This window comes from Schistosoma mansoni, chromosome W, assembly GCF_000237925.1.
Source record: "Schistosoma mansoni strain Puerto Rico chromosome W, complete genome".
Taxonomy (NCBI): Eukaryota; Metazoa; Platyhelminthes; class Trematoda; order Strigeidida; family Schistosomatidae; genus Schistosoma; species Schistosoma mansoni.
This window is the reverse complement of record NC_031502.1, coordinates 15,919,827-15,931,945: the sequence shown is the minus strand read 5'-3', so window position 1 is coordinate 15,931,945 and position 12,119 is coordinate 15,919,827. Positions and strand designations below refer to the sequence as shown.

Here is a 12,119-nt window from a genome sequence, read left to right as displayed (position 1 = left end):
TTCTATATACCTACGCTAAAATAAAACTGATGTATCATACCTCATTACAAACTCACTGTTTATACCTCAAAACTGTTGGCAATGTAAGGTAATATTTAGATGTTAATGTGTAATTAAGCAGTTAGGTTATTTCAAAATGGCCACTAATCAAGTTTAGAAATCAATTTACTCAGTTGTCAAAAAGATCTGTTAGTCAAGTTCCTATCGATCCTGTAGCAACTAAACAATTAACAATCTAGTCCAATAACACTGTTTTGGTTGTGAATGCGAGGGCATGGAGACCAGATAAAGTTCATTCAAATCTTATCAGAATGATGTTTAATCATCTTCCTCATACCATTATGCTTATGTCATAAGTAGAAAAAAAACATTAAAATGAAAAAGTTTCGGGAGTTCTGTTCAAGTCTGTGTATGACTAGTACTTTATGGAATGGCTAACGCACTTGACCTGATTCTGTGTACTATCCGACAGTGGTTAAGTAGTTAAAGTACTCCAATTTCCATCAATAAATCTCAGATTCGAGTACAAATTTATTGACCTCGATTTGGGTAGCCACACACAGAGGCTCTTGGTCGAAGATCAAAATATGTACTTAGTAAATTCTTTGACGATTTCATATTTCCCGACCAAGCATTTGTTTGAAATATTTTCTTATGGTATCGGTTGTAACCATTGTGTATATTCATCCATTGAGACTACTATATCTTTCGAATTCATATTATTGTGACCTTTGTAAAGATAAGTGTCAAAGAGTACCTTTAGTTTAAACAATAAATTATTGAAAATGTCTAAATGTTAAGGTCGAAGATTATTTCGAGGACGTCTTTGAGTACGAAGTTTTGAACAGTCGAACCCGTTTTCCTGATATACCTAACATTTCGGAAAGAAATCAAACTTTTATGGGAAACGAACTTGTTTTGCTTAAACACTTACATGGTGGATTGTTTTTACATTTTTCATAGTAGTTTTCGAAATACAGATGAAGCTTCGCTTAATTTGTACATGACAAAGCATAATTTAGAAAAGACTCGGTTGTGCACTGACAAACGTCCCGATTCGTTAAACCCTATTGGTTACATTGTATTAACTCGTATGATTTTATTCTTATGGGATATCATCGTACAACTGTTATGGATTCGGCTGAGTTAGATACTCTGAGTTCATGTACTGTATTACTGTGTTTCTCATGATCGATACTACGTAAAATTCATTCGTTGCTAAAATGCTAATCAGAACCCTAGAAAAAGCATCCGTGTATTTACTCCTCTTATCTCTTCCTACCTTCAAAATTTCTTGTCAGTTTATAAACATGAATTGAAGTTGATAATTTTATTTATTAGTATAGGGCTTTGGAGATTATTGAGTTTTAATTGAGTTCATAAACCGATCAATGTTAGACCACCATTGAAAACCTGGAATCTTGGAGTTGTAGTGAGAAGCAGTGACCAGTAAATCTTATTTATATTCCGTTTCAAGTAAACTGATTAAATATTTAGTTCTTTCCAAATGGCACACTGATCAAGAATAATTTTTATATTTACCCGGTTTTCCCTATAACGTTTAGTTTTACTTTCTCTTGGGTGTCACACGAGATCTTTCCCGCTTGACAACGAACCGTCACAGGTTAAATCGTCTGCTGCAAAAAATATATCATTACAAACGCCGTATATATTGTTTGAATTTCCAACAATCGTAATTTATGGAATAATAGTTCTGTTGAAATAACCTGTCAATTATTAAACCTCATTCGATTACTTTCATTTCTATATTTTCCATCAACCGTCTATTAAATATTGTTCTTCTTCCTTTTTTCTAACACACAGCGGAATCACCTCAGTTGTCTGGCAAAGTAATTATTGCGATAGCAAATGAACAACGAGATAAGCTACTTTCAAGAAATGGTCAAGTCATTCTAACTTGTGATATAGCTGACGAATATAGTATTAAAGAAATAGATGGTAGAAAACCAATTAATCTACGTTCATTACAACTAGCTGTGAAAACTAATTTTCCTTTACTGGGTTCCTTTATCCCTGGTTTTATTCGTATCCCATTGAGTTTGGTAACATACTTTCTTCGTCGTCAATAAACGTTCGATAGGTTGAAAGTGGACAGATTAAAGTATACAATATACAGAAAACTTATTATTGCATATTTTCACTTCTACAGTGTGTAACAGTATTTTTTTCCTAAATTGTGTTTAATATCGCTACTTTTTTGTATGCTGTTTCACAATACATTTAAGGGTCAGAATAACTCGTTATTTTTACTGCTGTCAATTTTATTTCACAGTTTGAAATGTAAATGTTCTCACGGAGGTATGTAAATATTATTGATCTAAGTGTTTCGTCGGTGATAAACCCAGTCGTCGCTTTTGAAAAGACAACTTATATTTTACTTAATGAGTAGTTAAAGCGTAATGTATCACGGTTTCATAAAGTGCCCTATTAAAACTTGCACAGTGAATCAAAGAAACATCTTAAATTCATCTTATGTATTGAATTCGTCACTAATATTAATATATCCGTCCCAACAATTCCATAAACTCACCAAATATGACTGAATACATTAGAGCCCTACATGATGATCCAATAAATATTTGAGAATCGAAATCGCAAGGCTAGATCTGTTTCTAGCAGGAAACACAACCCAAGTGCCCAGGTCGTCGATAACCTTCCGGAATCCTACAGTATATTTGACGCGATTGTGGTTGCTACTCCAACCAAAGTTGATGAATGGGTACAGGTCGTAAACAAGAAACGAAATGACGATATAAAAGAATATGCAACCCCCTTAAAAAGTAGTCTTGAAATTAAAGACTGATCACTGTGACAGGTCAATTATTTTTCATAGAATAAAGGAGAGTGGGAGCTCTAAGCCTAAAACTTGTTTTAAGCATGACATTGGATTGATAAAACAGCTATTTAGTCTCTGGAGTCACCTTGCTAAAGGTGTATAAACTGGGTAGTCAAGCTAACTTAAAATCAAATCAAACCGGGTTGCTTAAAGTAGTATTTAAATCTCTTAATGAACGGGACTTAATTTTACAGAATGGACTAAAGGGTTTAGGAGTTTTTGTCCGTGAGGACTTACCGCTCGCAGACCGTGTAAAAAAACAAGAAGCTGAAAAAGAACTACAACTTAGGTTAGGCGCTGCAGAAAAAGACTTAAAAATTGTAAACTTTCGGATTGTGAGGCTTCGACAGAGAATGATGCCGAAGCCACTATGGGTGCAGCACGAAGCTATTTAAATAGGCTTTGGATCTGATACACTAATGCCCAAAGCTTAATCAATAAGCGATCGGAACTAGGTGTACAGATTGACTGTACCAAGCCAGAAACTTGGCTGACGCAGCCTATAGATAGTATGGAACTTGATTTTGAGGGTTTCACGTTGATTAGAGCCGACAAAATCCAGAAGCGTAAAGGAGGGAGAATAGCTCTATTGATTAAGGATACTATCCCATTTGCCATTATCAACAGTGTATCCAATAAGAGTGGAACGTGTTAATTAGTTAGTTGCCGTTTGAAATGCAAGGACAAGAGCTGCTGATTGGTTTGGTCTATTGCAGTCCAAGCTTTGAGGTAAATGTGGTCTTGCTAAACAGTCTCAATACTTGGTCACAAAGTGGTCCATGTCTAATTCTGGGAGACTTTAATGCACCTACGGTAGATTGGAAAAATCTGAGAACTGATTTGTCAGAAAGTTCCATCGAGCAGGAACTAGTTGATACAGTTATCACATGTACCCTAGTACAATATGTGAAAGAAGGGAGTAGGTACTACCCGAATTCTGAATCATGCATACTAGATCTCATATTGACCCATTATGAGGATGACGTCACGAACCTTGATTACATGCCACCCTTAGGTAAAAGTGATCATACAGTTTTAATCTTTGACTTCCATATAGTTATCAGAAACAGGCACGCATCAACCCAACCCAGACCTAACGTCTGGAAAGCTAATATACAAGATGTTGTACAATCAGCATCGTCAGTACATTGGACAATAGAGCCAGAGTCCCCAACTGAAACAGCTTGGGACGTATTTTGAAATTTATACTTAAAATCTACTGCACCCCATATTCCTTGGACTACACCAAGGGGTCCGAGAAACTCTCCACCATGGCTCAGTGGGAAGGTTCGCACCCTTCTCCGTAAGAGGAGAAGAATGTGGGATAGATTCGGGTTACTGGGGACTGATGAAACAAAATCTTAATATCGAGAAGCTCGGAATACCTGTGCCTCGACCCTCCGTAAGTCTAGAAAGTTGTACAAGTAGAAAATTGTTAAGGAATCTATAGAATGTCCTAAACGCCTGTATTCGTATATAAACAAAAAGATGAGGTAATATTCCAGCACTATGGAGAGACAGTAATGCTTCATCACTAGTGGAGGACGACTTTGGTAAAGCTCAAGTATTCTCAAACTATTTGAGCGATGCATATACCGTAGGAACACCCTTCCCGTCAGTCCATACAAATCCCCCCACACTTACTGGACAATGTGACCATTAAAGAACTCGATGTCTTTGGTCTGCTAAATAAGCTTGAATTAGGCAAATCTACGGAACCCGATGAACTGCATCCTAGGTTACTAAAGGAATCAGCTAACTTTGTTGCGAACCCTTTAAGTATATTCTTTAATCTATCCGTAACTCAGAGTCGATTGCCAAAAGACTGGAAGAACTCCATAGTAAGTCCTTTCTTCAAAACAGGTGTGAAACACGAACCTGAGAATTACCGACTCGTTAGCCTAACTAGTGTGGTTGTTAAAATTTTAGAAAAAATTACTTACATAGCTCAACGAAGCCCGGATACTCTCGGAAAAGCAGCATGGTTTTAGAACAGGTCATTCCTGTCTCACTAACTTATTAGTGGCTCGTGAAAGCTGGTGCACTCTTAAAAATCAAAAGTTACCTATAGTCGTGGCCTACATTGACTTTAGCAAAGCTTTTGACAAAGTTCCTCACAACCGGCTGTTATATAAGTCAAGAAATGTCGGAGTTGGAGGCAATCTATTGATGTGAATAGAAGACTTTCTAATTGGGCGATAACAAAGAGTACGAGTGAACTCCAAGTTGTCTAGCTGGGAAACTGTGCTTAGAGGAGTGACTCAGGGTACAGTTTTAGGACCAGTGTTATTCCTCTCACATGTAAATGACCTTTCTCGTCTCATGTCATCATCGGTCTTACTATATGCTGACGATGTCAAGATATGGAGGGCGATAAGAAGTAAGAGTGATAGCTTAGTGCTTCAAAATGACCTGGAGAAATTATCTGAATGGTCTCAAACCTGGCAGTTGCAATAAATATTTCCAAGTTTATTGTGATGCATATCGGTCATCAAGGTACAGATACATACACGATGAATAACACTGAGCTACCTGTTGTCCAGACACACAATCACTTGAAAGTCATCTTTAGCCAAGACTTAAAGACTACTGCACACTGCTGTGCAATGGTCGCCAAAGGTTTTAGAACCTTATGGTCAATACCTAGGGTCTTTAGTTGTGTCGACGCTAAAACGTTTTTGACTTTATATACAGTATTTGTGCGTCTTAAACTTGAGTACTGCACACAAATCCGTCGACTCTTTCGAAAGGAAGTTGGATCAGCTGAGAGACCATCATTGCCAGGACTAACACTGGCCATCAAGACTCCTGTTATTTCTAAACTGAAACTGAGGCATGTTTCAGTCTGCCACACAAAATGACTAAAATTTCTCAAATATGGATATTTCCAAACAATCGAAGTGTGAGATACACTAAATCACCCATTAATAGGAAAAAAGGTAAAGATGAAATCCTGATTTACTAATTTATTCTTAACGAAACATACACTTTCTCTTAATAACGGGAACGTTATTTGAATATATATTTGAAATTACAAACAGTTGGTTTGACAAATTCGTCTCCTTTTTCCAATGACAAATAGACTATTGTATCAACTTCCCCTTTACAATAGAGCGTAAGCACCTCGATGTATACACTTTATATTTCCTATATTGATTTTCGTCGTCTGACCTTTAACATATCCTTGTCGCTTGACCTCTTATCCTTTTCATTCTTGTTTGCTTCATAATACTTCATGTGGACATTTATGGCTGGTGTTGTAAATACATCACATGACCCAGACAATTCATATCTTATGGAAACTTACTAACACAACCTAATGTAATGACTAGAAATACGACAAATTCGTCAGTGTTGTGACGTGAGCTAAATGATAGTTAGTGCTATTGGTACGTCTGACTGAGGGATAACTGTTGTCTGCCACTCATTACAATGTGACGATACTATCTATCCAAGGAAGAAAACAGGACTGTAAGAGAAGGCTGATTTATTCACCAATCACTAATTAAACGGCATTCACAAAAACGATAATAATTGATATATCAGTTTAAATGTTCGGCCAAATAGAGACTGGTTCCCCATATCAGCAACTGAAGAACTCAAACTTTCTGGTGCCCTCTGAGAGGTTTTAAAGTTGTGTATTATATCCCCGGTAATGCCGCATATTTATAATGTAATCGAAAACTACTGCCTGCTTAAAGCACAAGTTATACTACTCTAACAAATGGTGGGACATATCTTTCCTCTATCAATTTAATAAAGACTTTTTAAGTTACTTGTTTTTAACATTTTCTATTTATATTTTACATCAGAGACTACCTCAAACTAGATAATCGTTGAAAACCGATTATTATTGGACAGATATTTGGTTCTAGTATAGGAATTCTCGGGAGTAAGCATCTAGTATGCCTCTGTGGACCGGAACCACGGTCTTGCTGAGTGTGTGCTACCTTTCAAAACAGTTGGTTACTGTCAGATGGTTCAGAATCTCTATAGTGAACAATCATCAACTACTCCTAATCGTGACACCTGCTTTACTCTGTTGATCTTGGTCTCACTATTACCTGGGAATTCTTCCCGAAGTTGATCGCCAATGTCCATATAATCATTGGTATTAGCATGGGTGCGCGTAGATTTCTCAAGCTGTAGTTTGTGTCACTAATTTGACAACTGATAGACCACGCGGATTGAAAGAACTTAATGGAAAATATTATAACCGAAATTCATATAAACCAACGAGGAGGAAAGTAGACTTCAATAGTTCATTGTCATTCAATCTCTTGGAAATTGTCTCTAGAAATTCTCACTGTGCATATTTGTCTGTATTTCATACAAGAGGCTATTTTGGATATGATACCTAAATTGATGTTCTGATTTCTACTCTTGATGATCTCACTCTAAGAAAAAAACATCGATATTGAAAGTATATAATGTCAGTGATATTTAAATATACTAGATATCTCACCAATTAAAGTCGTTCATAGATATTCGTCAATAAATCTTCCCGGTTGTATCAATATGAAAGTTTATCATAAAAAATGGAAATCATATAATAACTAAACATTAACCATTTGAAAGTGACGTACTTTTCCATACAATTTTTACATTGATCAACTAAGCAGAATTGCTCAACGTACAATATGAACAGGAATGCACACAAGTCCCATAGAACAGTTAGGAAGAATAGGTCAATAACTCACACTTTACTGACACGACGAAAAAATTGTTTAATCTCTTCAACAGTTTTTTTCTGAAAATTGGTTCCAAAATCAATCATCTTTGATCTTTGTCAAAATGAGTTAAACACTTCTTAGAATGTAACTCTAGTATAAATGTTAATAACAGGTTTAACTGTTAACCTTATTATCAAATTTTCGAAGACAAAGATCCTACTTACTTACTTACTTACGCCTGTTACTCCCAATGGAGCATAGGCCGCCAACCAGCTTTCTCCAACCCACTCTGTCCTGGGCCTTCTTTCCTAGTTCTATCCATTTTTTGTTCATTCTTCTCATGTCTGTCTCTATTTCTCGGCGTAATGTGTTCTTTGGTCTTCCTCTTCTCCTTTGACCTTCAGGATTCCAACCAACTCGCTAAAAAAGCCCTAACCAGAAAAAAAAAACAAAGATCCTACACTCTGTTTTAATTCACCATATGATACTTAAAGGACACAATTTTGATTAACATTTTTGAGACTTTCTAAAGAAATACGAAATATCTTTGAAAAGTTTCTTTTTTCGCGAAATTTAATTGTGTTATGAGTTGAGTAAATGTTAAGAATTTTATCTTAATGCTTTTCTGTACATAAAATAATATTCCTTTTTTTCTTAACTGTGGTCTATAGAAATATAATATGGGTGAATAGTGCCAAAGTATAACGTTTGAGACAATCATATAAAGGATTATCTAGTTTATGCTTGTATAATTAGTAGACGCTTGGACTTTTTTATATTTTCTTATTTCTAAGCTTTCCTTTGACCCGTGTTTCTTTGCCATGTCTTATTACTCTAGATTTACTATTAATTAATTATTCCTTTATTACTCTGGCCTTGTATCATTGATGAATAATTGATGTATACTTTGTAATTTTCAAACCACGTTTCTGTGTGTTCGGACATTTCAATTACGTCATTATATGAGTTTTGAGTCACAACTGAAGGTTGATCTGCGTTCTATCTTCATCTTCTGATCGATCACTGGGTAAGAAGTCTAACATAATTTATCAGGGTTTGAGTTATCCAGTTGTTGATATTCTTGACAGAATTTTAATCAGTCTTAGTGTATGTGCCTTCTGTGAGGATTACCTCGTTATAGCCGGTTTGTCACAAATTTTATTGAACAGTAGGATCCAGTAGAATTCAAAACACGCATTTCTTCCTGTTTAGGACTTGTCATTTGAATTAAGTCTTGAGCACTTGAAATAAAAGGTGCTGGATGAAGATCAATTCTAGAATGCTGGTACAACCATCTGATGAGTTCAAAATAGGATGAGATACGTCATGAATTCTACTGCTAGCCACAGTTCATTTATTCTATAATTCGAATTACTGTTCAACTTATTTTGAATATTTCCAACAACAGAGTTACAGCTTCATTTGCAGCATTCAGAACCTCTGTCATTTTAATTGACATTCAGACTGCTAACATTAAGTATGTATCTATCTAACTAGAAATACACATTTCTCAATAAACTATTTCCTTCAGTCATATTAATTCATAACAGACTTCAGAAAGCTGATGCTCGATAATTCAACAGACTGAATTATCATTAGTCTGTTTATCTAAATGCATGAGAATCATTATTATCATGAGTTTAACTATTAAATTAGAATCACTATTGTTACAAAGGTTTTAAAGAAACTTGATTTTTTACACCATTTAGAGACAGATGATAAGAATCTCAGTCTTGAACAGCACAGAGTAAATTGTCTCATAATTCATTATACGTACTTTATAGAGTTTGCTTTTTAAGATACATTTAACTCATTTGACAAAGAAGGATCAACCTATAATCCAAATTAGAAATTCTTTAAAGCAACAAGCTTTCTTTTCCATCGAAACATATTAGTTCAGTGAGTATCTAGAAGAACTATTATGGGAGAATTTCTAACATGACATAATTCAATCTAGTAAAGTACCACAAAAGCAGTCACCGTTAAACAGTATAAAACACTTTTGCAAGAAAACAAGTAGAGTAATGATTGTATCCATACCAGTAGATAAATAGTTAGTTCATTCGGACCATTTTTCATGATTTGGATCTATTAAAGTAACCTACTGTATCATTCAAGAGAATTCAGCGAAAATTTTCTTTTCTATGAAATCATTTACTTAGGCTGTACGTTCGTATTTATGGTTGTCTGATAACTGTATAAGTCTATAGAAAGATTGAAAAAAGATTCCATTATAAAGTTGTCCGACATTTCAAATATCAAAAGGAGATTGACTCATCATCAAGGGGTTGGAAAAGAATGGGATAATGAAAATAATTTTCAGGTCAGAGATATGAAATATGATTGCCCACTTGACGATTATGAAGAATAATGTAAAACGTAAAGGTCATAATAACAATTGAATAGTGGTCATGATAAGTTGTCAACGGATAATAGTAGCTGATTACGGTTCTAAAAATACAGAATAATAATTAAAATAAAACAAGACCCAAAACACACTGGAGAAGGGAGTTAGGGCCAAGGAAGGTGATATGAAGTAAGAAATAAAGAAGCCATGATAAACTATAACAAATTCCATTTTTGAATTCAACTATGATCCTGAATTTAGTATCATATTCGACTCCTCGTTTCATCGTTTTGAAGGCATGTTCCGTATCGAACGCTCAAACCTAGGTGATGCAGATAAGGTTCGCTTACTTCTGAGGGGACTTGGAACACGTGAATATAACAAATATGTGAATCTTATCACGAAATTCTCGAGATTTATCTCTTAATATCTTATCTTAATATTCTTACTACTATCAGTACACTTGTCTTCCCACTATCAACTTGTACTTTTACCTATTATGCTCGGTGACGTATTCTATTTCATTGTGGTTATGGACTCAAATAGACTTGATTGGTCTAACATTATCGTATAAATATTCATGTATATTAGAGTAAAGCCTGATGACGGTCTAATTGAAAACAACTGTTCGCTTACATGTGTTGTTCCAAAGTATTTTTGTCATTTAGACAAAATTCAAGGCCTGTCTTCCAGCGAAGACGACTAGTACCTTATATTGCTCTGTCAGTTGTCGACCAAGAACTTGACAGATTGGAAGCACTAGGTGTCAGTCAGCCATTAAACTATTCACTGTGGGCTGCTCCAATATTAGTTGTGAGAAGGGCAAATGTCTCTGTTTGTATATGTACTGACTTCTCCACTGGTCTGAATAATAGTCTAGAGGATCATACATATTCACTTCCGATACAGGCAGACTTATTTATCAAACTCAACGGAGGAAAGTATTTTGTGGAAATTAATCTTGCTGAATCATATCCACAAATAGTGGTTGGTCGAGCCTCCCAACCACTACTAAAGATTAACACCCACGGAGGCCTTTACTAATACAGAGGTTTAAGTTTTGGTATAAACCCAGCACCAGCTATTTTTCAACGAACTATGGACATTGTTGGGCAAATTTGCCAGGAGTCGTTGTCTATTTGGATGATGTCATTAATACAGGTATGAATTATGTGATTGACTCGATGCTGTTTTAAACAAAATATCTGAAAGAAGAAAAGAGTATGTTTTTCATGGGCTCGCTAAAATACTTTGGTTTATTTTCGATAAAAATGAACGACATTAAGATCTAGAAAATTTACGAGCTATCAAAAATATGCCTCTACCATCTAATATTGCCTTGTCAGTTATTACAGCAATTTTTCGCCACAACTGCATCGCCATCGAGCACCCATGAGCCATTTGTTACCTGACCATATAAAATGGAACTGCTCCCCTGAGTACCAGAACTCTTTTGGCAAGGTAAACTCATTATTAATGTCGGATCTACTACTTTCATATTTTGATCCCTCATTAGTTGTTGTTGCTGCAGGTGCTTCTGATTATGATATCAGTGCTGTTATATTTCATAAATTTCTGGATGGCAAAGAGAAAGCTATTTCTTATGCTTCCAAAACATTGTCTTTGGCGGGACGCAATTACAGTCAAATTGAAAAAAAGGATTAGCATTAATTTTCTCAGTTAAAATGTCTCACAAAGTACTGAATGATGGGAAATTTACCTTATTCACTGATAACAAACCCTTATGATCAATTTTTTGGTTTATGAAAGTTATTGTACTTTATACTGCGAATCACCTCCAAAGATGGGCTAGAATGCTATTGGTTTATGACTACATTATCAAGTACAAGTCTACCTGTGATTGTGGTCACACTGATGCACTATTGCATTTAATGAGTAATCACGAACTTCAAAATGGAGATACCGTCATTGCTTCTATATTGGTTGAAAAAGATGTAAACAGAATTTCGGTAAATGCAATTCAGATTCTTCCTTTGATGGTTACTCGAGCTGCTAATCACACTTGTCGTGACCCTGTTTTAAACCAACTAGCTACATTTATCCAACTTGGTTGGCCCCCACGTGTAGCATCATATGAACTAAAGCAGTATTATCACTAACCATCATAAATGACTGAATTATGTTTGTCGATCATGTGATAGTTCTAAATAACTTACGCTCAGTCTTCCTGCAACAACTGTACATAGCTCGTCAAGGCATTGAAAGAACGAAGGCTATCGCT

General features: G+C 35.4%; 1 protein-coding gene across 1 annotated transcript in view; it reads left to right on the top strand.

Moving 5' to 3' along the window:
- Positions 1–12,119, top strand: part of Smp_171960 (putative short chain dehydrogenase) — a gene marked incomplete at both ends in the record, with an annotated part of 35,475 nt that overhangs the window by 15,280 nt on the left and 8,076 nt on the right. The window contains one exon of the mRNA XM_018788740.1: positions 1,825–2,063. Within this exon, the coding sequence (XP_018654253.1) occupies positions 1,825–2,063 (239 nt within the window). The remainder of the gene's footprint in view (positions 1–1,824; positions 2,064–12,119) is intronic.